We start from the raw sequence: 27,809 nt of genomic DNA on the forward strand, positions 1-27,809 counted from the left end.
TGAAATTAATAATTCTCAATTTATTAAGAGTTCTACAGCTTTACAGCCCCAGTGCCAGCTATGGCCTGGCAAGGTCAGCCTGGCGGCCCCTTTACTACATCCACCCGGAGCTCCCATGTGGCTGCAGCCCGAGACTGGGCAGTGGGCGTTCCTGGTGCCAGCTGGTGGCAGAGGTACTGAAGTGGCATATACAGCTTTGTCTCTTTACAGAGTGGTTCCAGTAAGGTACAGAGTCCAAATCCATGGAGAGGAAAATAGTCCAACTTGGGGACAAAGGCTGATGGCCCTGCCAGTGGCCCAGCTGGGCAGGCTCACTAATTGGCACTGCCTTGACTGTGTTACCTTGGGCTGTAGCCAGCTGGCAGGGTGAAGGTGGAGTTCTGGGTTCTACCAACAGGCACACAGCCCTCTTCTGGGAACAGTGTGGGGCTGCCCCTCCCCAGCCGGGCCCTGGGAACTCTGCACATGTGGCACCTGCAGATGACATCCCAGAGAGGAGGGAGCTGCCACCGCCAACCCTGTGGGGCGGGCTTTCCCCAAACCCCTCCCATGCCTCCGCCAGCACCTGCAGCGCAGCAGCTCCTGAGATTATCCCGGGTGGAGGAAGATGGATCACTCCTGACCCATCACAAAGTGACGAGGCCCGCCAGGCCCTACCTAGCTGGTCTTCGGCTCCATAGGGCAGCTGCGGCTGGCATGCCTCGGGCTCCGAGTCCTGGCACCAGTGAAGCTAAGGCACAGCACGGGCACTGGCAGATGTGACCGTGCACTGCTTGCCCGACAGGAAGCGGCACTCAATAAATCTGCATTTTTAACCAGCTCAAAACAGTATCTGCATTTTAAAAAAAGTTTCCCTGAATGGTCTTGAGAGTGTCAAAAAAGTTTTCTTTCGAAATATAAAACAGGAAAATTACAAGTGTAGCAAAAACATTGAGTATCTTTTTTTTTTTCTTCACAGAAACCGTGACGCGGCTTGAGGTGTGTGGGGAGGGCTGAGGGCTGGACTGTGCAGAGTCGGGCTCACACTGGCCTCGCACCCTGGGCCGCAGTTCGCCTGGCCTCTGCACACCTCACAGCAGCCAAGTGCAAACTCTGTGTGGCTTTGAACCATGAGAGCACCCAGCATGGCAGGAGCGGGCGGTTACTGGGCTGGCCTGCCTTGCACAGACTCGGTGAACAGCACAGCTGCCCAGCAGGGCCTGGCTGTGGGCACACATTCCAGGCTGGCCAGCCGAGACCAGTCTTTACTAGCGCCATGGCAGCTGGTGGGCCAAGACTCGAAAATAAAACATAATTAATCATGCTTATTAAATAAAGCTGCAACAGGAGGGCCAGGATTCTAACCTGGAGGGGGGGTAATCTTTCCAAACGCACAAGTCCATCAGCACGAGACACTCGGAAATCACACCCAGCACAGACCAAGGTGATGCAGACTGGCCTGGCACAAACAGAGCTCCCTTGGTGCACAAAGCCTGCTCTCTCATACTTACCACGGACCTACAGTTCTAAAATCAGGTGGGCGCACTGACCCAGGGCACCCAAGCCCTTGGCCCAGATGCTGATCCGTACAGCCTCTGTTTGCAGAGCTCGGCACGGCAGGCAGAGGATGTCTTGCAGGAAGAGCAGGCACCCGAGCTCACTGCAGGATGAAGCCTGGCTGGTGTGGAGCCATCCGTGGAGGGGGTCTCTGGGGCAGGGCTGGTGGGTACGGTGACACCAACTGTGTGGAGAATCCTTGCTGAGAGGGGAGGCCCACTCTGGGAGGCAGGGGTGGGCACTGTAATCCTGGGTATGCAGAAACCTGTCCCGAGCCCATGGCAGCAGCGAAGGGGGTGGCTATGTGTCCTGCAGGCACCGGGGGTGGAGGGGGGGGGATACGCCGAGGCACGACAGAAGGGAGCCCAGTGGCCTCCAGAGAGGGGTAGGGAAGGGCGGTGGCAGTTGATGGCTCGGGCACCCTGGGTGGTGGCGGGGCCCCGGCCTGCGGGAGTCTCTGTCCCTTAAGCACCAGCTCCTGGAGCTTCTCCACTTTCACACGGCGCATGTGCGCCAGCTTCCGCTTGCTCTGGTAGACATCAATAAAGGAATCTAGAGGAAGCTCTCCATCCAGAAACTTCTCTGCCATGTTCTACAAGAGGCAGGAGAAAGCAGGTTATAAGATAGGCCAACTGTTAGGAAGAAGGCTCCCTTCACAGCCCAGGCAAAGGGAAAGAGGCTCTCAGACCCCTGTAGTACCCCTTTCTCCTGGGAACACTCCTGGGTGCCCGTCTTCTGCCACATGCTCAGAGCTGCTGACCTATGGGCCTGGGCCTGGGTGATGCTGGCAGGAGCTATCACCTCGCAGAGCCACAACAGACAGATGGCAGGGCTGGCATGGCCATGCCTTACTTATGACAACATGGTTCTGAGTTCCCAGCTCTCTCACTCTTGAGAGATGGCCACGGCCCAGACCCTGCCCTCTGGTTTCCACCTGGCTGCAACCCGACCAGTGACTCACCCTGGACAGAGTTCACAGGCGAGAACCCTACTTGTGGCTATCAGGGCCTGCCGAGGCCTAATGGGTTAGTCAGACAAGGCCAGCCTGACCTGGCAATGTGTAGCCAGCCCCGACTTGCTAAGGCATACACACAGGTGACCCTGACTCATTTCCTCCTCCCCTCACAAGGCTCCAGCCCTGGATTCAGCCAGCCACGTGTAGCAGCAGCGATTAGCTGCCTCGGTGACCACAGCAGACGCCGCAGACACTAGCATCCAAGAAACTGGCATTAGTTCAGGGCAGCATGAGCATCCCACACCCAGGCCCCAGCTGAACCACTTGATCCCGGCCTAGCACGTTCCCTAGCCAGAGGCCAAGATCCAGGCCCGTGTGTGTTGGAAGTGCCGCTGGCTGGCTGTGGAGCTGTGGGGCTCCCCTGTCCTGGGGACAGGGACTGAACAGGGTGACCTAAGAGTCAAGCCATGCGGAGGGCGGTCACTAGGGCTGTCAGGCCTTACCTCAGTGTCCTCCTCAATCTTGGCCCCTTCTGCTTGAAGAAGCGCTAACAGAGTCTCCAAGGAAGCGTTGTTAGACTGTTTATCTGGAAAACAGTAAAAAATATGATGGCATAAGGCTGCATATCCTACCAGATGCCTCTCAGTTGGACAAAGTCATTTCCAACGAGAAACAGACTTTCTGGGAAGCTGAAAGGAGAGCTTTAAACACACCAGAGGAGCCGGAAGGGGCAAGTTGTAGGACCAGAGCACGCCAGCATCTCACCTCAGGGCAGCAGAGCATCATTTGTCCACAGAGCTGTCGTCCCATATGTGACCCCATCACTAGTCACACAGGCTTTCTCCAGTACTAAGGAAGGGCTGGACAGGGGCTCCACAAGTGTAAGGCAAGGAAGCCTGCCCCTGAGTTCTATCGACAACCTACCCTGTTCTTATGTTCTGTATAATCTGACGGCATGGTCGGGTGGACCTGAACCTTGCAATCCACTTGTGGCTACACCTGCAGGCCTGTCACCCTCCAACGGTGTATTTCCCACTTTTTCTCTCAGCCACTTTCCCTTATCACATCCTCTTTTTGAGTGATAACTTCATCTAGCACACACACACCTGAAGCCTTGGAGTCTTAGATTCAAACAGCGTGAGGGGTTAGAGAGAAGGCTCAAAGGACCTGGGTTCAGTTCCTAGCACCCACGCCGGGTAACATACACTCACAGACAACTACATCAGAATCAATCTTAAAACAAATAAAACACCCTATGAATAAATCTGCAGCAATCTCCCACCAGGCCAGGCTGGATAAGACATCCCTAGAGGCTCCATCTTGCCTTCTCCCCCTCAGGGCTGGCCTTTACAGCATGGATGTGACACTGCACTGGCTCTGCCTGCCAGCCTCTCGCTCAGCATCTCCCTGCCGTGGCAGAGATGTACCTGAGGCTTCTTTTCATAGCTGCCATTCCACCCCAGCCTGCACTCTACAGATAGACACGTCGATTATTCTTCAACTTAATCATTGTAAAAAACAAACAAACAAACAAAACCAACCAACCACTGTTTGTATTTGTCTCCTCGCAGACACAGTGTCTCCTTCCACTGGGGACAGGCCCAGGTGGCCCTGAGTCACAGGACATGCCCTAGCATTAGAAGACCTGGCTAAGCCGGGCGTGGTGGCGCACGCCTTTAATCCCAGCACTCGGGAGGCAGAGGCAGGCGGATTTCTGAGTTCGAGGCCAGCCTGGTCTACAAAGTGAGTTCCAGGACAGCCAGAGCTATACAGAGAAACCCTGTCTTGAAAAAACCAAAAAAAAAAAAAAAAAAAGAAGACCTGGCTAAGAAGCCTTCCAAGGTGGTGCCAGCACCAGCATTTGGTATTCAAATCTTTAACATTTTTTTCTTACAATCTGGGTGGGTGTCAGCAACTGTAAGGACATTATAGGGACCAAGAAGACTGGAGTAAACAGTTGCTGCAAACCTCACGGGAGAAGGCGATTTGAGGTTTTGTGGGGTTTTTTAATTTTTGAGACAGGGTCTCTCTACGTAACTATGGCTGCCCTGGAATTCATTCTGTAAACCAGGCTGGCCTAGAAATCAGAGATTTCCAGGCTGCCTTGTGAGTGCTGGAATTAAAGGTGTATGCCACCACACGAGGTGTTTTAATGTGTGTCTTTCTGCACGTATGTGCTGGTTCCAGCAGGAGACACCAGATCCAGCCAGCTGTGGGCTGCCTGTATGGGAGCTGAAAACAGTCCTTGGGGCCTCTACAGGAGTAGCAGGCACCCAACCCGAGCCATCTCTCCAGTCCAGACAGTGTGTCCCTTTTTGGTTGTTTCTTCAGACGGGGTCGTTCTTGTAGCCCTGGTAGGCCTCCAACTCACAAAGATCTACCTGCCTCTGCCTCCCAAGTGCTGAACGCCAACATAGCCGACTCCCACAAGTTTTCTTTTTCCCCTTTGTTTCTTAAGAAATAGTTTTATTTGCCGGGCAGTGGTGGCGCACACCTTTAATCCCAGCACTTGGGAGGCAGAGGCAGGTGGATTTCTGAGTTTGAGGCCATCCTGGTCTACAGAGTGAGTTCCAGGACAGCCAGGGCTATACAGAGAAACCCTGTCTCAAAAAAAGAAAAAAGAAAAAAAAGGAAGAAATTGTTTTATTTGTATTTTATGTACATTGGTATTTTGCTTGCGTTGATGTCTGCGTGAGGGCGGTTTGAGCCTCTGGACCAGATCACAGGTTGGGAACTGAATTTTGGGTCTCCAGAAAAACAGATGATGCCCTTAACCACCGAGCCACATCTCTCTAGGCCCACAAGTCAGTCAGTTTGTCTCTCTGTCTGTCTCTCTGCTCCAAGGTCTCTCAATCTAAACACTCCATGAACAGCCACAGCCTCAGCCTCAGCCCTGAGGCCAGCTGCTTTACACCCGCAATCCCAGCACTTAGGAGGCAGAGGCAGGAAGGGTCGTCTGCTGCTACAAAGTTCAGTTCAAGCCCGACCAGGGCTGACACACGCAGCACACCACCACTCTCTCCCAACACACTCACTCCTGCACCATACAACCCTCCACACCTACATACACTCAGACACACACACACACACACACACACACACACACACACACAGAGCACACCACCACTCTCTCCCAACACACTCACTCCTGCACCATACAACCCTCCACAACCCCACATACACTCTCAGATATACCACACACACACTCAGACATACTATACACACTCAGACACACACACACAAATTCACCCCCCCACACACACATATACTACACACTCAACAAACACGAATAGACTACACATACCACAGTCACAAATATACCACACACATTGACAGCACACACATACACCACATACACACTCAGTCCTTCTATCTTTGTATACAGATGAAGTGAGCTCTGACACTTCTGCACAATGCTCCGGCGATATGTCTCTTCTGAAGTGTCTACCAGCTGACTACCCTAGTTGAGAACATTTCTGCTGTACTCTCTGGAGCAGGCCGAGTCGTGGATTTAGAAAGTGGTTTCTTCCCTAAACCAGTAGTGTGTTGCATACACAAACCATTGCTTGTCACGGCAGCCACTAACGTGACCTGAGACTTTTTCATGTCATTTTCCTGGTAGGGAGTCCTTATGCTTACTTCAACTCTTTTCAGTTAAGACAGGGTTTCTCTGTATACCCCTGGCTGTAGTCCAGGCTGGCCTTGTATTAAGAGATCCACCTGCTCTGCTTCTGCCTCCCGAGTGCTGGGACTAAAGGCTTTCGCCACCACCGCTCAGTCTTCCTTCAGCTCTTTAATCTCAAAGATCACCTGAAAAAAAAGTTACCTAGTTTGGTCTTCTTTATCTGATAAGCCTCAAAGAGAACCTGGAGTTCCTGGTATTTTTGGGTCAGGCGAGCTTTCTGAGCATCCAGTTGGGGCTGGTACAAAAGGTTTCCCTCTGCCAGGCTCCGGTTGCTAGCCAGGGTCATCTCTTTGTTAAGCTGAACAGTCTGCGTCTGCAAGAAACACACAGGCCGATGAGACGGAGTGGGGGGTCGGTGGGTTAGTTCTCAGGCAAGTTCTGCGTGGGGGGCACCCGGAAGGCCACGCCCTCCCTGGTCTCCCAGATGGCCTACAGGCTGGGCAGACAAGCTAAGCAGAGAGTCCTGCCCCTCCGCCTTCTTTCTGAGCACTCTCCCCATTCACAAAGGATGCAGCCGGTTCCCTCCCTCCCGATGGCACCGCACTGGGCTTTGGCTTCAATGGATGCACTGTGACTTGGAATCCTGCACAGCTGCTGTTGTGCTGGCAAAAGCAAACATCTGTAAAGGCAAAGGGCTGGGCCGTTCAGAGCAGGGTCCACTGCTGCAGAGGAAATCACAGCCACTTTCATCAGAGGGTGCTTGGCCGGCAGGATGCCAATGTGCACTCCATGGTCAGCCTCAGATCAAAAGAGCCCAGTCAGGGCCCAGAGAGTGAGTTATGTTTACAGTGACCACTTCTCCATCTTTCTCACTCCCACCCGCCCGCCCATTAGCAGCTCTCCTACGTCGTCCCCATCAGTACAGCTGACCCCCAAAGGGAGAGGGGTTGACTGTGCAGAACAATGGTCCCCTCATCAACTCAAGGCCCTCTGACAGGGATTGAAGGCTGGCTGTGGGGGGCTTCGAGAGGGAGGTCTGTGACAGGGACAAAGATTGGCCACTCGGGTTCAAAGAGAAAAAACAAGAACATCTGTCTTCTGGTTCCTGATTGTCACTTGGGACAACTTCCTTTACAAGGCCTGTCCACCATTACCTCCATTTCTGCGCTTTAAGTTCAGCCCTCGCCCCAGGCGGCGCGACAGACAGCCTTTTTCAGCAGCAGCTCTTCATCCCTGCCCAGCCGTTCATTTTCCCTTTAATATTTTTCTGCCACCCCACCCAGGCTATTTTTGCTATGACTTCCTTCCTCTCTGTATTCTGTATATAGTCCTCTGTTCCCCCACCTCCCACCGTACCCTAGACAGCTCCAGTGTCCTCACTCTTGGGACACACACAGCGGAGACCAAGGGAACCCTTGAATACTGAGTACCTGATTGTGCCGGAGGCATTTGTTTAGCCGATACACAGACCCTAAAGACCATACTCGGCTGAAACCAACCATTGAGGACCTCAGTCACAAAGCCACTTAAACCCCCCCCCCAGCTCAACACTGTCAAACACGAGCCTGACACAGGCCCATGGCTGGGGGCATGTAGACACTTTCATTTCTCTCTGCTGCTGAAGCAAGCAGGGAGGACCTGGCAAGCAAGCAGGGAGGACGGCTGAAGTCTAAGGAGGGTTCCTGGGGGGCAGGGAGGACTCCCGTGGCCCATCTGCTCCAGAGCTACCCTGAGCTATTTGTGGACTCTGTGGACCGATGGCCCCATGAGTCTTTCCTTCCATTGTTAAGCTGCTGAGAGGAAGAAACCAAGCAACCTGTGTATAGCCACTCTGGCAGGCAGGCCTTATAAAACTGAACCTGGAAATATCATCTGCCCCAGAAGCTATACGCATGAGCATTCCTCCAGAGAAACAACATCTCCTCTACACACACATGCACGCCCCCTACACTTAAATTTCCCAGTAACAATAATCTGTAACGTGCAGCAACCCTCATATCTTTTACTACGAGAACAGTGCAGCGGTGATGAATGCATACCATGAAATACTATTTGGCAATTAAAAGGAAGAACAGGGGGCTAGAGAGATGGCTCAGTGGTTAAGAGCACTGACTGCTCTTCTGAAGGTCCTGAGTTCAATTCCCAGCAACCACATGGTGGCTCACAACCATCTGTAATGGGGTCTTTAGGTGTGTCTGAAGACAGCTACAGTGTATTCTTAGAGCAGGACTCAGACACCATAAACTCAAAGAAAACCCCATGGAATCACAGGGTGTGAAGAAAGCCAACCCTGAAGGGCCATAGATCTGATTCCATGTATGCAGTAGTCTCAGATAGCAAGATGGAGAGAAAGAGGTTTGTGCGGGGCAGGGAGGGGCTGTGAGTAGACAGCTTCTAACTGGGAACGGAGTCTCTGTTCTATGTCCTGTCGAGATCAGGGTCCATCCCTTGGTTGTGAGTGTAATGTGTTAGAACTTTACCAGGTCCTACCACTGGGGGATGAGATAAAGAGGACACAGGAACCGTGTCTCGTGTCTAACATCTGTCCCAACGCTTATGCCTAAATCAAGCTTAATCAGAAGGAAAGGAACTGTTGTGGCCTCACAAGTGGGGGGCGGGGCGGGGATCAAGGCCAAGGCCAGGACCAGGCAGTGGCTCCAGCTCCCAGCCCGCTGCTGGCTCTGCACCGTTCTTGTGACTGTGTGTTTCCAGATGGGTTCCCAGATGTGTAGGCCAGGCTAGCCCTGAATTCACAATCGTCCTGCCTCAACTTCCCAAGTACCGAGGTCAGCACATTGTGAAGCACCACACTTACGCTGTAAACGGCAACACTGGGACTGCAATGCTCTGTCCCACACCACTGATGACAAGCCACTATCTTCCAGGCCTGAGGCAGGCAGAGGAAACTCACAGGTACAGGAACACTCAAAGTGGAGCCGTATCCTCTGTAGGGCCGCTCTTGCCCCGCTCCCACTGGCTGAGGTGGAGCTGGACCTGTTCTTTACACCCTGACTCTGAGGCCTCCCTGACTGCCCTGAGCTAATAAGCCACCCACCGCCATCGCTCTCCACTCTCAACAATAAGAAATGTCTCTTCTTGCTCACTGCCTGGCAAGCCCCATCAAAATCCAAGCTATTGGATCGTGCTTGGCACAACAGGCCCCCACACACAGAGACCACTCAGTGGTGAGATCTGCTCCGCCCACGTACACCCTCCCCCTGAGAAAACAAAACCAAAACCATCTGAGGCCGATTCTCCACCAAAGAACAGGGCGGGGCTCCAGGGTGCTTGTCAATCATGTGCAAGGTTCTGGGTCTCATCCCCACATCACCCAACAACGCCAGGGTAACAAGATACGGACTAAGAAAAAGCAAGCTGTTGTCAAGGAACACGGAGCACTCAATGGGCTCTCGAGGAATGTCACCTGAGTCTAAGCCTATCTCAGGCACGTGGGGTCACACTCGGTGGGTAGTTTCCAAAGCAGAAGCAACACAGTAGCCTCATGGTCCCGAGGTGGGCGTGGGAACGGAGACATGCGAGCACTTGCCTGGGCATTGTTAAAGGTAGCTTCACAACAGCCACTAGCCATTGGCTACCATCAGAATACAGCCGCTACCCATCAGAATACAGCAGTTACCCATCAGAATGCTCCTTAAAGTGGGTGCTGAAAAGCTAGGTGCTTGTAGGCTGGGGCACAGCTCAGTAGCAGAGCACCTCTCTAGCATGTATGAGGCTCTCAACCACCTACTAGCCAACTGTCTGGATGGGGCCCAGGCAAGGACTTTTCCCCCAAAGTCTCAGGGGAGTCCAGCACGCAGCTAAACTGAGACACACCACTTTGGTTTCTCTATAAAATGCGAATACAAAAATATCTTGTTCCCACAGGGTCCAAGTCAGGACCACTTGCCCTACATAGCACAAAGTCCTGGAGGAAAACACAGGGAAGCCTGTGCTGAGAACCAGGCAGTCATCTGATGGGATTCATAAAGCCAAAGCCACCCACCAATAAAAGAAATCAAACAAACTCCCAATGATGATGGCAGGCTGTTAAACTGGTTATATTTTTTTATATGCCCTTTGGGCGAGCAGATTTTTTTTTTTTTAATAAGAACAAATGACAACAAGTCTTAAATGACCACCCAGAGAATCTCCTCAACCTCCAGGAGGGCAACGGCTGCCAAGGCAAGGGTCGGGAATGCCTCGAGCTAACTGACCTTCCGTTCTTAGCTTTTGTAACTTTGGCAGGGACAGGGACAGGGGAAGCTCGGCAGGGCCACTGGCCCAGCAAAGGCTCCGAGAGCGCAGAGGGAAGTCCACTTTAGCAAACGGCAGGCTTGAAAGGAGTCCAAGCCGTTCACATCCTCATCCCCATGACAGGCGAGGGCACGCGTGGGAACGAGGCCGGCGGTGGCTAGATTCCTTGATCTTTTCCCACGGTCCTTTTTTTTTTTTTTTTTTAACCATAGAGCAATCTTTTCAGGAAATAATTTCTCTGTGGTAAAGAGCCATTTCTGTAAATGCTCTGGGCTTCACTTTAGCTTCCTTTTCCTCTTATGGAAACTGAGCGGTGTGTGACACATTTATCAGGCCCCATTTGCATGGCTATTTCTGCCCAGGGGCCTAACGAGGGCCGACTAGGACATCTGCCCAGAGTTAGTTAACATGGCCAGCCTGAACTCAAGGAATCAGTTCACTTCCAAACTTTCTTCTTTGAGCTTCCACTTGATTTTTTTTCAATCACTTGATTCATTTTAACAATCATATAATTAATTCTACAGGGAAAAAAAAAGTTATTTCCTTACATTAAAAAATGTATTTCTGATGTCAGTACAACAGAAGGCAAACGCCCTGGGAAAAGAGAACACCTCTCTTTAAAACTGGGGCTGGAGCCGGGCGCGGCGGCGCACAGGGGGTGAGAGGCAGGCAGACCCTGGAGCTCACAAGCCTGCCAGGCCAGCTGATAGGTGAGCTCTGCGTTCAGAGGGACCTTGTCCCAAGGAGAAGGTGATGAGGTGGAGATGGAGAATAGAAGACACCTGTGACCTCCACCAGTGCACACCTCCCTACACACCCTGTCTGAAATGGGGCAGACCGAGGAGACCTGTTAGACAATGACCCTGTTAGAAGAAAACAGATGTAAGCTCCCTGACCACGCAACATTTACAGATGGGAAACTCCCTCACCCTGCTGGCTAGGGCCAGGTCAAAGGCTTGGGTTTCCAGTGGACGCCATCCAAACCAGCTACTTCTCCAAAATGAAATTCTGACCCAAGCTGGCCAGAGTCTGGCTCCCTTGTCTGTAATTACAAGCGTGTCTTCCTAAATGCAGTCCCTGATTCCTCCTTACACAAGACATGCTCCTGAACTACAGGAGCAAATATCCCTCCTCCCCGCCCTCCATGTCTCCCTCTCTCCTGTCTTTCCAGACAGGGTTCTCTCTGTGTAGTCCTGGAACTCACTCTGTAGGCCAGGCTGGGCTTGAACTCAGAGATCCACCTGCCTCTGCCTCCAGAGTCCTGGGATTAAAGGCGTGCGCCACCAGCACCTGCTCAGCTGGAAATTCCTAACAGTACAGGTAGCCTGTCACATGATGCGAATCCAGGGATCCAGCTGAGTCACTTGAAGGTTACAACCTGGTTACCTCCCCATTCTCGGCAGGCCTAGCATATGCATAATCTTGCTTTATTTAACAAGCAAACATATTACTGGGCAATAAGCACAAGTCCTATCCCTGGCATATATGACATATGCCACCAGATTTGTCCATGTGACTCCTAGGTCCCCAATGGCCTGTCCACAACTCTACCAAGCTTGGCAATGGCTCTGAGCTGCCTTTATCTGAACAGCCCCACCCCAAACTAGACCCTCCCTGTTCAGGGTTCTCTGTCACCTCTTGTACTGAGTGTGGAGGAGTGTGGCCACCACTTGACGTGAAAGAGGGGCCACAGCACGTCATGCCAGACTCCCAGCTCCTGCAGTGTGACACATACACTCTGAGGCCACAGGACTGCGGTGAGCTGCTGCAGCCACCACAGGGCACGGGCACAGCGCTGGCATCTTCTTCTGTCCTCGAGGTCCACCCTCGCTCCTGGTCTGTTCCTCGAAGCCAACCGACTGAACAGTCCCTATGACATCTCTCTTCCTTTTCTGGCGCTGTGACTCAACAATGTGGACCAAAGATGGAAGAAGGTGAAGTGGGGTGCACATCCTCACAGGGTCAGGGACACACACACACACACACACACACACACACACCTTCACTCCTCAGTCACCGCCTGTCCTTGCGGTCCAGCTCCTCCGAGAGCAGAGTCTAACTGTCTAACGTAGTTTTGTCAGCATTACAGACTGACGCTTGTTACCACCCAGTGGGTACTGACACCCTGTCATCCTGGTCTGCCACAGCACTGTGCAGAGCACTAAATAAAGGGAGAAGGGTAAGATCATGACGATGGATGCCAGACACGAGGTGGTTTGGGGAACCCTCTGCAGCTATACTCAACCCTCCCCATAGACAAGCACAATTCGCATGAGAAAGCTGAGTTATTGGACTGCCCTGAGGCCACTGTAATTTCCCATTCATTCAAAGGGAAGAAGCTTTACCGGGTCCCAGTCCTAGACAAAGAACTAGGCAAATAATGACTGATGGGCGAGAGAAGCTGCCTGCCACTGGTGGGCACCCTTACTGGTTGTCGAACACAAGGTAGTCAGCCTTGAAACCTACACACACAAAACAGACGTGTGTGTGTGTGTGTGTGTGTGTGTGTGTGTGTAGTATGCAACAATAACTAATGAACAAGAGCTATCAACCTGAGGAGGGGGAGGGAGCTCGGGAAGGATTAGAGACGGTACGGGAAGGGGAGGGGAAAATGTGTAATTCTATTTCAATTAAAAGTGTATTTTTAAAAAACACAAGCAACTGCTCATCCTGGTCAGTCACAACATGCTCTAACAGAGTGGCTGGTCACTCATTCATTAGTTCGTTCCTTCATTCACGCAGCAAACACACAGGAAGCACCCCCAAGAGCCCTGACAATGACCTGGAAGCAGCCCAGACCTCCAGCGTCTCATGGTCAAGATCATCTCCATGCATAAGGCTCTGCAGGTTGGCCGCTGCCCTAGTCCAAGCAAGGCCATGTGTTCTGTCACTAGCAGTGTGGCCTGCGCACACACAGTGCAGTGCCTTGGAACGGGGAGGGGAAATGGAGCTGATCCGATCATAAAGGGCTAGGGAGCTCCTGGGGCGACTGAACACTTCACTGTGGTGGGTCCCCATCCTCCCACCCCAGTAAGTGCCAGCATCTGTGCCCTCTGCCCTGCTGTCACAATGCTGAGGTTTGCCTGAGTGTTTTCTCCGTGGCTCTGCTGAGGAACAAACAGAGACAACAGTTCACTACCTTTCACTTCCAACCACCACCTAGGACTCACTCCCGCTGTCTGTCTGTCTGTCTGTTATTATTTCCACGCACAGCACAGCCGGCACATAACCCTATCTTGGGTTCTTGCCCACATTTTAAAACACCCTTTTTCTTCATGTAAAGGGCCTTGCCCTTGCTGTAGGCTATCTACAGAGTCACCCTGACTCTGGAAGTATTTAAAAGCCACAGCATCCAATCACTCACTCTTAAAAACTCGGTGGGCGAGCTCTGTATCCTGACGGCAGTGCCAGGAACACTCTCCGCATACGACACCACTTCCGAGGCATCTTCCATGTCTCCCAGTGCTGGCTGAATCACTAGAGCTTCCTGCCTTATTTGATCACAGGCAACACAATTCACACAGGAACAGCATGATAGTGGCTTCGCTCACTTTCACCCTTTTAAAGATAACTTTTTTTAACCAGGCATGGTGGCGGCTCATACCTATGATCCCAGTATTCTGAGGCTGAGACAGGAGGATTGCTGTAAGTCTGAGATCAGCCTGGACTACTACAATGAGGCTCCTTTTGTCTCAGAAGACCAGAAAAAAACAAACAAAACAGCAAAAATCAATCAATCAAACAAACAAAACAACTTCTGGAAGAGGGAGTTAGAGTCTGCAGTGTATGACGCTCTCCAACTGCCCAATTAGTGAGGCTATCATCCACTGAGCACATCTCCATTTGGCCTTTGCCACCTCAGATAAACTTAAAGCTCCCTGAAACACAACGATGAGACGACAGTTCCACTGTGCCACCCACAGCAAAGGGTTGAGATTGCACTGGGACCTCGGATACTGTCAGCTTGTAGAGCACGCTGCTAGGAACACGCTGGCCTGTGGCCTGCAGGGCACACGCTCAGCAGGTTAACTGCAACTGTTTACCCATTCACCCATGCAAGTCACCACAGTCACAGGCTGTACGCTGGGAGTTTCTTTTTAATGGTGTATATTCATGTATCTGTATGTGTGGGTATGTGCGTGAGTACTGGCGTTGGAGAGAGCTACACATGGCTGAGCCAACCAAACTTGGGTATCCTGCAGGAGTTGTATATGCCTCTGACGCTGAATCACCTCTCCAGCCTTGGTGTGTTTTCATGCTTATATTACATACTGTGTGTGTGTGTACACATGAACATGAGTGAAGTCATAGAATAACTTATGGGAGTTGGTTCTCTCCTTCCATCATCAAACTCAGGTGATTAGAAGGCTCGGAGGCAATCACCTGTACCCTCTGAGCCATCTTGCCGGCCCTGAAAGCTCAAATCCATATCCCATTCGAAAAGAGTTAACCAATGGCAAAAGTCAGTTCCCAGCGGACTCGGTGTGTTCAGGAGGCCTGTGTGGTCCAGGCCAACAGTCATCCCCCCCCACCCCAGGTCTGCTGCGACAGTCTGAGGCTGCTCCCTTCAATTCAGACCTCCCTTCCCTTTTCCTGAGAAGAGCCTAGCAGTGGCAGACTGCTTAGCACGGTGACAGAGGGAAGATCGGCTGGTCCAGAAATACAGCGGAGCAGCTGCGGAACATTACGAAACTGTCCCGGGGGTTGTGTGAAAGCATCTCCAAGACTACAGCCCACTCAGGAAGGAACTCACCAGCTGCTTATCAAAAGCTCCGCCCACTTGGCTGAGAAACAGCGGTTTCCTGGGTAGAGTGGCAAATGCCTTTAGTCCCAGCATTGGGGAGGCCGAGGCAGTCGGATCTTGGCAAGTTCAAGGCTGGCCTGGCCTAGCCTACAGAATGAGTTTTGGTACAGTCAGAGCTATAACAGAGAAATCCTGTCTCAAAAAACAAACACACAAACGGACCAGCATGTCCAGTCACACTTTTTTTTTTTTTTTAAAGTAAAGATACTTTGTTGCTGGGATGGAAGACATAAGTTGCTTTCTCAGAAAGGAGTGGGTACCGGCCTCTAAACTTAGACCCATCCTCACGGAGCTGGCCACCAGGCTAAGGACTGGGACCCCACTCACATGAAGATCAAGAGCCTGAAAGCAAACGGACCAGTCCCAGAGAAGAAATGAAGTCACTTCTGGGACACACAGCTTGCCAGTGTCCTAGTTCTGGTAGGAGGATACGCCAGGGCTTGCCATTTCCTAGAAGACTGATTTCCTAATATTCAGATAAAAAGAATCAAGCTCTTGAAACTTGGAATGACTTAGATGTGGTGTGAGGCACAAGCCACCTGTCTGATTGGCTCTGATAACTGAGACCTGATTTAAGATGTAACTTGACTAGAGCCACTGGGACCCTGGGTGAGGTGGGAAGGCAGGAGGATGGGAAGGCAGGATGGACCACCCACACTCACAACAATACTAATTGCCCTGTCCCTTGGTTCACAAAGTGGGGTGTGTGTGTGTGTGAGTGTGTATGTGTGCGTGTTTTCCCAGACCACGAATCCCAACCTTTGCTGCTAAGCCTGGAAATTCTGCACCACACATAATTGGAATCAGTTAACTGGGCAGATGGGTTAAGACGCACTCACACCAAACACTTTGGTTGTTTTGTTTTCTTTCGGATAGCTCTCACTATGTAGTCCAGGCTGGCCCCATACTCATAATCCTACCTCCCGCATGCACTGGCTACCCATTTCAAAGGCAGGAATGTGCCTCCCCAGCCCCTTAAGACAAAGGTCTTTCCTGTGTGTGTGCAGGCGCATGCGTGCATGCACACGTGTGTGGAAGCCAGAGGACACAGTTATCTCTTTTCAGGTGTGTCAGCTTTACAGTCTTAAATTAAGACAAGGTCTCTCACTGGCTGGCCGTCTCTATCTCCCCAGCACTGGGCTTCAAGTGCACACGGCCCACTACCTGGCAATCTTGTGGGAGTCTGGCTTTGTACGCGTGGTTTCTAGGGATGGAACTTTTTAAGCACTTTACCCTGACCTAGCTCCCTAGCCGCCAAGGTCTTTTCATTAAAGAAAGGTCCCACTTTCTTCATTAAAAAAAAAAAAAGACTTATTGATTTTGTGTTGGGTGTTTTATCTTCACGTGTACCGTATGTATGCCCAGTACCCAGAGACCATAAAGGGGCGCCGGATCCCCTGGAACTGGAGTTAGAGACGGTTGTGAGCTGTCATGTGGGTGCTGAAAACTGAACCCCGGCCCTCTGCAAGAGAAAGGAGTGCTGTTACCCACAGCCTGTATCTCTCCAGCCCCTCCACTTCATTTTTAGGTGGTCACATCCTTCCTCTGAGTGAAGACCATGAGAGCAGAATCCCAGGACGCTCTGACTGGTTCTCAGTCCAGTCCCCACCTCGCTCACCTTCGAGCCTCTAGGTCTTTCCCTAGTGAAACGCTTTGTATCAGCCCTTTCGAAAGCACATAGCTAGTTCAGCCTTCACAGAAGCAGCCCTCGTCCTTCCATGCACAGCTCACCAGCTGGAGAGTATTGCATAATTTCTAAGCAAATAAACCCAGAATGAAGAGGTCTGGCCCTTGATGAGCGGCTAAGGAGCAGCAGAGGCCAGACTCACCATGAGGAGCGGTGAGGGGCATCACACTGTTTACTTTGAGACAGGGTTTCTCTGTGTAGCCCTAGCTGTCCTGGACTCACTCTGTAAACCAGGCTGGCCTTGAACTTATGGAGATCCGCTTGAGCCTGCCTCTGCCTCTTAAGCCCTGGAATTATTTACTTATTTATGTCTTCAACGTCTGAGCTCAAATCTTCCTGCAACAGCCTCTCAAGTAACTGGGATGACAGGCACACGTGACCACAACTGGCTTAGATCCTTTTAAAAACTTCCAATGCTTGCGAGTGTGTGAGTCTGTGCATGTGTGTGTACATGTGTGTGCGTGTGCATGTGTATGTGCATGCTTGCACAAAGAGAAATGCAAATGGATGGGGACGGCACACTGGCACAAGCCATGCCACAATGGATATGCAAGGAGCTAGGACACACACGTGACCCGAGGACAGCATAGGATTTAGTTCTCTCTTTCTACCATGTGGGTTCTGGGATCGAGTTCAGGCTGTCAACTGGCATTAGCCATTGAGCAATCTCTCTGCCCCTCAGTCACCTCTGTTGATGGCAAAGGCAAACAGATGTAGACTTACTGGAACCCTCAGTTCAATGAGAAGAGCTCTCAGTCTTCTGTGGTCATTTAAAACCGAAGACTCTCTCCCTAGTCCACACCCGGCCCAAAATTCAGCTTACTAAAGAAAACTTCTAAACCCCAACTTCTACGTTTATTTTTCTCTCTTGTCGGGGAACAGATCTCCCATGTTGCCCGGAGTGGTCTTAAACTTATGGGCTTGAGTGACCCTCCTCTCTCAGCCTCTCAGCAGTGGGACTGTGAGGGAGGCCACCGCATGGCCCTGGAACTGGGTTTTCTTGGTGGTTTCTGTTTGAGGCCAACCACCGAAGCAGTCGAGGTTTCTTGGGCTCTCTTTCCTCTTACCCACAACTTCCAAGAGGCTGGTGTGGGGGCGTCTTTCAGCTTGGTCTCTATGAAGTCCGAACGGAAAGCTGTCTATCCTGGTGGGCCCCGGGTTGTGTGTCTTCTGATGTTTCCCTCTTATCTTTAACACGAGTCTTGACATGGCCTTTCTAACCCCGACTCTGACTTCGGTCTTCATGACTTTCACTACCTAGTCTCACTTTCTATAGAGGAGAAAAATCCTGTTCTAATTGGGAGATTTTTTTTTTCCTTCTTGTAGGTAGTTAGAAGAAAAAAAAAAAAGAAATTAGTCAAAATGAGAAACTATTGCTCTCTAGATTATTCTACTTAAGTTTCTTAACAAAAACCTAGCTATCTCCTGTAGGTAACCAGACGCCTAAGCCATCCTGATTCCTGATTCTCCATCACTATAACAAAATACCAGAGTTAATCAGCTTATAAAGAGGCGCCTTGTTTTAGCTCACAGTTGCGCGTTTCTAGTTCCTAACAGGGCTTACCCATCGCCTCAGGCCACTGGTGGGAAGATCAGAAGACAAAGGCCAGGAGCGCAGTGGTGGGGAGATAAGGGGCACAAAAATGATATTAGCAGGGCCAGGTCCACAAGTATCTTTGGTTCACGCCCTCGATGACTGAAAGACAGGTCCCTCTGCAATAAGTCCATCACTGCAGTCCCAACACTAACCGTTCACTGGGGGGAAAAAAGTCCCTAAATGTCATTTAACAGGATTTATCATGGGAGGGGATTACCTGAGTACTCAGGATACACAGAATATACACATTAGGACAAAGACACAGAGAAGATGTCAAATAGCCACTGAAAATCATGCTATGGGAACCGGTGGTGTGGCCACCAACCCTGCCCATCTGAACTCTAATCCAGGGACCCACATGGTGAAAAGACACACCGACCCCTGGGGTGCTTTCTGATCTGTCGGGTTTTCTAAGAGTTTGTGATGCTGGGTCAGAAACAACAAATACAGGCTACCCACCTCCTGAAACGGAGTCCATAAAACTCACAAGGCCTTCCACCTTGCCCCAGAACTCATTGCAGACATTCAACAACTACTGTGTTCCCACTGATCCCCCAGGAGGCCCCAGGCATCCACTTATGATCTAGGAAATCAGAATGCTGCACGCAGGTGCACAGCCTCCAGAACTGCAACTCACACCCTCCCAACACCTCAAGTCCCCCCTTCCCCCACCCCACCTCCCCACAAGCCAGGGTTGCCCCCCACTCCCCTCACCCTGCCAGAGGAAACAAAGCAGCCCCCCCACCCCATTAACCACCATTTCCCTAACTCTACTTGCTGGGGGCCGTGTAATGATCAACAGTTAAAATCACAGGGATTGATGCCTGAAGGAAGTGTCTGGCCTCATACCGCTGTGTTAGGACACGCAGGCCTATTCTGCTCACTGTCAGCGCCAGGTATCACACTGGCTTCTACAGGCTATCTGATTTAATAATGCTTTTTGTTCTTTCTTTCCCCAGGCTGGCAGCAATCTCCCTATACAGCTGAGGATGGTCCTGAAAGCCTGATCCTCCTGCCTCCGGCTCCCAAGTACTAGGACCACACAGGGCCTCCATGCCCTGGGGGTCCCATGCTGGGGATTAAATGAATGCCACCTGGACTGCAGCTGCTTCTCTCCTATTAAATAAAAAGTCTCAACTATGTCTCCCTGTCTAGCCTTAACTCATGCAGCCTTAACCTGAGCACCGCACAGCTAGGGTAGCAGGCAAACGGCTCGGCGCCTGTCTTAGGATGCTGCTAGTGTTGATACTTCAGTGTTAACAGTGAGCAAACTAGTATATGGGAAACTTGACTCAAAGTTTTCTTGCACCCCAAATCTTGTCTCAGTCTCCCCATTTCCTCCCATATATGATAGCCACAACTTGTAGTCCTAGTACTTCAGAGTCTATTTGAGGCTAGTCTGGGCTATACAGCAAGATGCTATCATCCTCCGGCCGTTACCAAAAGCAAATCCATACATATATACATATGGTTGACTTCCCAATTTTTGTAGTTTTTAAAACTCATGCTGCCTTTTTTCCTGTCATTTTCTTGCTGAACACACACACACACTCACACACACACATGGATTATTAGCTTTCCACTATATCTCTCTCTACCATGCAACTGACAGACACACACGACCAGTTCACTATTACCCAATTTGGGCAGAGCAAGTCCCAGTGGCTTGGCGGGAGCACAGCCTCCGGCCCTGAAGCCCACTACTGTGGCTGCTTGAGGTTCAATATGATTTTCCAGCCTAACTGATCTTCACGTTTCCTCATCTTATCCACCCCCCAACTCATCCCCCACACTCCCCCGAGCAGAGCAGACTCATCTCCATAAATGTCAAGGGTAGCCAACTGCAACGCTCCCTGGCTTAAATCCTGGAGTGGCTCTCCGGAGGATCAGGCCAAGCTCCTTACCCTGGTGGCCAGCAAGGCCATCTGGTGCCGCCCGCCCACCCGCCTGCCTCTCTAGCATCAGCCTAGCACTGGTCCCTCAAGCATGTCACTGTCACTGCACCTTTGGAGCTCCAGAACCCTGTGGGGAGTCCTTGTTCCTGCTGTCCACCCAGGCCTTAGAGCCCACTCCCTTAGCTCCTGATGACCTATACCTCAACCTCTGGATCCCTGCTGAGTCACGCTCAGCCAGGAAACACTCTGTGACCTTCCTCCATGCCCCAAAGGCTTCCCCTGACTATAGTGTGTTTAAGTTCCCGTACTTAAAACATGTCTTGTGGATTTAGTTGTGTATACCAGCATGATCCTTAGGGCTGAGGGTCCAGTTTGGTGGTAGAGAGCCTGTCTCGAATTCAGAAGGTGCCGGGTTCTATCCCCAGCCCCACAAGAAAGAAAAAGGAAGAAAGAAAAAGAAAACTGTGGCTTTTACTGGTTTCACATCCCCACAAGGATTGAGTAATGAATAAACCTCGAACTCAGCTATGTGCACACAAAGGGGAACCGGCTGTCGGTAGGCAAACATTAATTAGCCACCACTGCGTCCCTTCACGGTGCTGGGCACTGAGCTATGGACATGAACATGACCTCAAGCGGCCACTTGCTAACCCTTGGAGACAACAAAAGCTTTGATTTAAAAGAAGTTTGTGGCCAGCCAGACGGCTTAGCATGTCCTCATGACAGCACTCTGACTTTAATGGCTGAGGCCTACATGCTGCAGAGAACCATCTCCCACTAGCTGTCCTGACTTCCACACAGGCACACACAGAAATAAAAATGTCAATTAAAAAAAAAAAAAATGTCAGGGGTTGTGGCACATGCCTTTAACGTCAGCACTTGGGAGGCAGGGGCAGGGATGTGAGTTTGAGGCCAGCCTGGTCTATACAGCAAGCTCCACTCCGGGGTCAACTCAGTTTGCTAAGTGAGAGTCAGTCATGTAGCCTAGAGATAACAATCCCAGTACATCACACCTCACACCTCAAATTCCATTCTACATGAAGAAATCCCACAAGGAGCTATGCTTCTCCCTCTGCCCTGCTGCTACGGAGAGTTCTTCCAAGTGACGGCCGGGAAGGAAACAGCCAAATACAACTTTAGTCTCAGCACGCTCTCGGCGCCAGAGGCTGCCTGGTCAACTGTCACCGGGTCTTTGTGGATAACCTTGGACTGTGTGCCCTCCCCTCCCCCCCCCCCCCCCCCCCCCCGCACAAATCCCCATGGCAACGTCCACTCCAAATACTGCAGTCAGGGCCTCATGAACAACACAGCTGGCCTTCCTTAGGGCAGGGGCACAGCCACAGCAGATCAGGTGAAAACAGCCACTCCAGGTTCCACTTTAGGCCAGTTTAGGCCAGTTCAGACAGAAGCACAGAGAGAAGACATCAAAATGGGGGTCACTCAATTCCCAGAACTTCTTCCGGATATTTGATGGCACCTCCTTGCTTCTGACCACACACTGTCTACCTGGTGATCATGCAAGCCTTATAGGCTCTTTGATTTCCAAGCCCCAGGGAAGGTTGGCTGAAGTCCCAGATCTCAGATAGAAGGGTCTGGAGGAGCCCCAGAGCCTAACACACTTGCTCCTGTCCTGGAGGTGCCCTGCTGGAGCCCCACATTCCAACTGGGTCCTCATTTCACCTACAGGTGCCCCTCTTCCGCACTCGATCCGGGCTACTCTTCATCCACTGAAGCCAGGCCACTGTTCACGGTGGCACTGATGGGGACGCCCTGTATGTCAGGCACCATGCCGGTGACAGTGAGGAAAACACATGTGACAAAATGAAGCCATGGGCCCACAGGGAAGTGAGCAGGCTATAAAATGGCTATCAAATGCCACAGATGACACAAAAGAAGAGGCCAAGGGACATGTCTGGCTGAGGGAGCTTATGCTCGGGTGCCGTAAGGGGCAGCGAGACTGGCCGGGCCCAGACCCTAGTCTCTTTCATTTTTGAGAGACTGTCTCTTACAATTGAGCCCAGTCTGGTCTCAAATTTGTGACAGTCCAGCTGCTTCAGACAATTCAGCCAGCTTCAATCTATCATCTCAGAAAGGCTCTAAGAAAGGGAGGGAGCTGTGGCCTCTGGGGACCACTCCCTCTGGGTTGCATAAAATCCCTAAAAAGGCAGGCACCACCACTCTCCCTAAAGTCTGAGAAAACTGAAGGGCACAGACTTAACACCCAGTCACATGACTCTTACCTACCATATCTTCCCATAAACCTGTAACATTGCTATTTAAAAAAGGAAAAACCCACCAGGCAGTGGTGGCGCACGCCTTTAATCCCAGCACTTGGGAGGCAGAGGCAGGCGGATTTCTGAGTTTGAGGCCAGCCTGGTCTACAGAGTGAGTTCCAGGACAGCCAGGGCTATACAGAGAAACCCTGTCTCGAAAAACCAGAAAAAAAAAAAAAAAAAGAAAGAAAGAAAAAAGGGAAAACCTAGGTGTGAGAGTTCACACCTTTAATCCCAGCACTCAGGAGGCAGAGGCAGGAGGAGCTCTCTGAGTTTGAAGCCAGCTTGGTTTATATAGTCAGTTCCAGGATAGCCAGGGTTACGGAGTGTGACCCCACTTGCCTAATCGGCAAGTTCAAATTCTTGCCTTCTAAAAACCTAAGTCCCACCAGCAGTGATTCAGCCTGTGTGTGTGTGCGTGCGCGTGCTGAAGGAATCCAGGGTTTGCGTTCCATTTCAATGAGCCATTATGACTGGGGCAGTGGCTACTGTCACACACGAGTCACAGCCCAACAGGCCTCAAGGAAGCAGCTTCTTCCAGGCCGAGTTCTTTTTTTCCTTTCCACAAAACACTCTGTCTTTTCAGACTCCCGAAAAGTCTGTGTGCTGGCACCTTCATTCCCACAGGAACAAAGCTGAGGCATTCGAATCCTCTGTGACCGTTAGCCGCAGACCAGGCAGCCTTTTTCATAGGAGACACACAGGGAGAAGTGACCCGAGAGGTCCAGTGTACTTGCCTAATCCCCCAAGCAACCATTCCTTTTATGGGACTGCCTTGCCAGTCAAGGGGGTTCATGTGGACAGATAAGGGTGCATTCCACTGCCAAGTAAAAATAAAGTAAGAAAGCGAGGCAGTAAGACGGTTTAAGCCAGTGGGTTTTCAACCTTCCTACGCTGCAACCATTTAACGGAGTTCCCCATGTTGCAGTGACCTCCAACACGGAGTTATTCTCATGGCTACTGTTGTGAACTGTGATGTCAATATCTGTGTATTCTGACGGTCTTACAAGAAGCCTGTGGAGGGGTCGTTCAACCTCCTAAGGGGTAGAGACCCACAGGTTGTAACTGTTGGTTACAACAGGTTGTTAAACTGTTGGTTCAGGTGGTAAAGGGCCTTTGTTGCACAAGCTTGAGGTCTTTGAAGGAAAGAACCTCCCATCCCATGGAGGAAGAAAAGAGTCGTCCTCGGATCCCCACTCCTGCATCAACACCCACAGGTACACCAAACAAATTCAGCCAGGCATGGCGGCACAGGCACTTGGGAGGCAGACAGAGAGGCAGGTGGATCTCCCTAGGTCTGTTTGGTCTACAAAATGAGTTCCAGGGCAGACAGAGCTATGCAGGCAGACCCTGTCTCAGCCCCCAAGTCGGTTTCCCATCCTGTCCCATCCCTGTCCCAGTCCTGGTCCCCACCTCCCCACTCACACACACATTTTTTTTTCCCCCAAAAAGAAAAGAGAAAGCACACAGGGCCGGAGAGAGGGAGAGAGGGCACTGCCATCAGGTCAATGCCCGATGCCCGGTAGCTGTGCTAAAACTCACACTCTGCAATTAAAATAGTGAAGACAATGCCCACAGCAGTTAAGTCTAACAGTGAAGGCTGTCACCAAGCCACACTTGACAGCAGCCACAAAACATCCCCTCAGGCTGCGAGAAGCCTCACCCTACAATTTAAAACCCGTCCTTCTGCCAGCTGAGAGAGAGAGAGAGAGAGAGAGAGAAAGAGAGAGAACATGCCAGCCTTCATCTCAGCTGTGCTGTATGAAAGTCCCATTCCACTCCCCAACGATTCCTTGCACCACTGAGTCACACGACCCCTCTGACTGTAGAAAGATAACATGTTTGAGGCTAACAGCAAGTCAACATTTACTTTAAAATTAAAAAACAAAAAACAAACAAACAAAAAAAACCCCGAAACGTTATTCATCTGTTAGGGTGACATCAACTAGTCTCTTTTCTTTCTTAAACATGTATTTATTTATGAATATGAGTGGTATATTTACACGTACACCTGCGTGACAGAAGCGGGCATGGACCCATTGTAGATGGCTGTGAGCCACCATGTGGGTGCTGGGGATTAGACTCAGGTCCCCTGGCAAAGCAGCCAGGGCCCTTAACCACTGAGCCGTCTCCCAGCTCATCAGTCGTACGCAGGGGTACACACAACGCAACATGCATATCAGAGCGAGCATGCAGGTCAGAGGAAAACCTCAGACGTTCCCCCTCAGGCGTGCCTTGCCTCCTCAGGTCCAGTCCACCTTGTTTTCTGGGACAGGGTCTCTGCAGCTCCCCTGCTAGGCTAGGCTGGCTGACCAGTGTGCCTTACAGAGCCTCCTATCTCCCTGTCCTGCGGGAGACAAACAGATGACAGCTGTGTGGCACCATTCCTGGCTTTTTATGTGGGCTCTGGGGGTTGAACTCAGGTCTTCCTGCTTCTCCAGTAGGCACCTTGCCAACAGAGCTATCGCCCAGCTCCAGCAATTACTCTTTACTGAACACTGACCATAAACTGTGTTTGGTGTTTAAAAGTCACCATCTCACCTGACCCTTGTCATCTCTATGAAGCATCATCCTGCCCTTCCCAAGAGCAGCTGTTCAGAGAGGTGCTGTAAGCTACCTACAGTCCACACAGCAACGAAAGCAGCCAAGTCCACTCCACCCTCCACCGCAGTCTATCATTCCAAAGCCCCAAAGCTCCCTAACACTTTCCCATAAGGAGTGGATGGTTCAGGATGGTTCACAGACTCTTCTCTTTCTCTCTTGAAACCAACCCAAAATAAACAAATGCGTGACACAACGGGCCAGGGGAGGGAAACTTTCACAACCTAAAAAATAAAATAAAAACCCAATGTCGGAGCCCCACCCATCTCTTTGGAAAACACCGCTCCTAACTAGGACACCGGGTGTGCAAACCAGGTATTTTGGTTTTCCAGTAGCTTCCCCGTTTTTAAAGCTCGACACACTCTACTGCTGAGTAACTTCACTATGTAGTCTCCTCGGGTTCCTCCCCATTTCCATCCGTGGTAGAAGGACATTTTGACTCCAAAAAAAAAAAAAAAAAAAAAAAAACATACATAAATTAAATCAAGAGTCCTGCTACATTTATTTGCCTTTCTCTTCCTCTAACAAGCTCCAGTTTTAACCCATGCCCTTTAATCCCAGCACTCGGGAGGCAGAACCAGGTGGATCTTTGAGTTTGAAGCCAGCCCGGTCTACAGAGTGAGTTCCAGGACAGCCAGGTCTACACAGAGAAACCCTGTCTCAAAAACAAAACCAAACAACAAACCAACCTCTAGGTTTCCAGGGGGAGGATGGTAAGACTGGAGTCACAGACTATTTGACTCACTCCCCAGTGATCCCTCCGCTAAGTACGAGTTTATGTTGTTAGATGTTCCACTTACAGAGTTCCAGGAGCTGTTCTCACTGAAACAGAAGAGTCACATACAGCAAAGTGGCAGCTTGCAGGCAGGGTCACATGCTGAGAGGCATACCCATCATTTTATTATTAAGCTGGAAAGACACCCTGCACACGGCCAACAAAACTTCTCTCAGAAATGGCAGCGAGGCCAAGCAAGGACTGTCCTTTCTTATGCAGGCACGGAATTCTCATTTAGTCAAGAAAGATGGATTTTTTTTTTGGTCCCTTATTATTCTCTGAAAATAGACAGTGCCACATGGAGACCACAAACTGAGGAAACTACATCTCAGGGCAAGGTTCTATGTGCCAAGCTGCCAAGCCCGTGAATACAAGGGGTGTATTAATGGAAACCCTGATACCATCTTACTACAGTGGCCTCTCTGTAGCAGCAGACAATGATCTGTTGAGGGTTTTCCAGGGATTCTGAATGTACAACCTTCTCACAAGCCCCCTTGGAAGGGGGCTGGCTGGGTGCTGAACAATTCCTCTTCGGAAAGCAAGCCAAAAAAAAAAAAAAAAAAAAAAAAAAAAGCCCCCCATACCAGCTTCTGGCAGGAGGCAAAAAACCTAAGCACTGCGGGCTTAGGGAAGCTTAGACTTCCCAGACAAAGGAGGTAGTGGGCCACAGAGAGCTGGATTAGACAGCCCCAGACTCCTAACATCAGCGTCAGGACCAGTTGGGAGACAAGGAAAAGGGGAAGTCCAGAGGGCAGATCGGCAAGGGTGAAGTCAGTCACTCCTAGCAAACCACAGGCGAGGTGTGGAGGAAGATAACCAGAAACAGGGGCGGCTGCATGCCTTCCAGAGGCTGGGCCAGCGTTGGGCTATAGAGAAAGGGGTTGGGGGGGGGGCAGCAGTCAGCTCCCTTTTGCTCTGTTGCCAGAAGCAATTTCAGGAGCCCAAAGAGGCGGGCAGACAGCTGTGGAGCAGAGGCAGGCATGCTAGAATTCCCTCGATCCTTTCTTTACAAGGCCGGGATGCTTGGGGAATGGGATCCTCGCTCAGACCATTCACAGACCAACCAAAGGAAGGAACTCTTGAGCCAACTCTCCCAAAGCCACTTTCACGGGAAAGGGCCTTTTAGGAGAGCGGGCAGCCACTAGGCCCCTTCCCACCTTACCCTGGCTGTCTGTGGCCTGAACTTCGAGGACCCCCTTCTCAGAATCTCATCCTAGACTCAGCTACAGATCTCTGCTCAGCACAAGCCCATCTTAGAACGGTCCGTCAACACGAGCTGGTCCCCAGATCCGATCCGCTCTTACTGGTTTCAGTGCCCCCCGCGACTTTCCAACCTTTCCTTTCAAAACCTTCCCAAATCCATGCCTAGTCTACCTGCTTTGGTCCCCTAGAGTCCTTGGGAGACTCAGCGGCAGTCACTTCCACCCCTACCAAGCCAATCTCGGCGTCTTCACTCTCTCTCCCGGCCCCAAAGAACCCATGTCTCGGTTCTAGGTTCCGATCTCAGATTCAAACCGGCCTGGGGCCCTCGGTGCCCCCGATTCTCGCGTCAGGGCCCCACTCTGGCTGCCAGCGCGCCGTCCCAGCACCCCCCCACTTCCCCCCCGGTTCCAAGGCGCTCACCTCTTCCATCCCCCGCACCATGTCACCGAGCTGCGCATCGTCCTCCAGCAGCTCGTGCAGCTGCATCAGCGACAGCCCCGCGAAGCGCGCCTCGCTCACGGCGCCCGCCATCCCGCCACTCGGACGCTGCCGCCGCCGCAGCCGCCGCCGCCACTCGGGCCGCCAAGCTCCGCCGACCGGAAGC

The 27,809-nt window shown here is 51.3% G+C and overlaps 1 protein-coding gene across 1 annotated transcript; it reads right to left on the reverse strand.

The window, feature by feature from the left end:
* Vps37b (VPS37B subunit of ESCRT-I) lies at nt 1–27,809 on the reverse strand. The gene is made up of 4 exons (XM_021162471.2): nt 27,626–27,809; nt 6,318–6,489; nt 2,995–3,077; nt 1–2,128 (listed from the first exon to the last, which is right to left on the reverse strand). Exons 1-4 carry the CDS (start codon nt 27,734–27,736, stop codon nt 1,637–1,639), a joined length of 858 nt encoding a protein of 285 aa, XP_021018130.1. The 5' UTR covers nt 27,737–27,809; the 3' UTR covers nt 1–1,636.

Source organism: Mus caroli, unplaced genomic scaffold (genome assembly GCF_978045245.1).
Source record: "Mus caroli unplaced genomic scaffold, Mus_caroli_1 scaffold_4, whole genome shotgun sequence".
Taxonomy (NCBI): Eukaryota; Metazoa; Chordata; class Mammalia; order Rodentia; family Muridae; genus Mus; species Mus caroli.

What these genes read in the sequence shown, in the direction of transcription:
- Vps37b (XM_021162471.2), bottom strand. Translation starts at nt 27,736, where the DNA reads ATGGCGGGCGCCGTGAGCGAGGCGCGCTTCGCGGGGCTGTCGCTGATG. An exon ending in TGGTGCGGGGGATGGAAGAG is followed by an intron (nt 6,490 to 27,625) that starts GTGAGCGCCTTG and finishes TGTTTCTTGCAG; the next exon opens with ACGCAGACTGTTCAGCTTAA. An exon ending in AGATTGAGGAGGACACTGAG is followed by an intron (nt 2,129 to 2,994) that starts GTAAGGCCTGAC and finishes TGCCTCTTGTAG; the next exon opens with AACATGGCAGAGAAGTTTCT.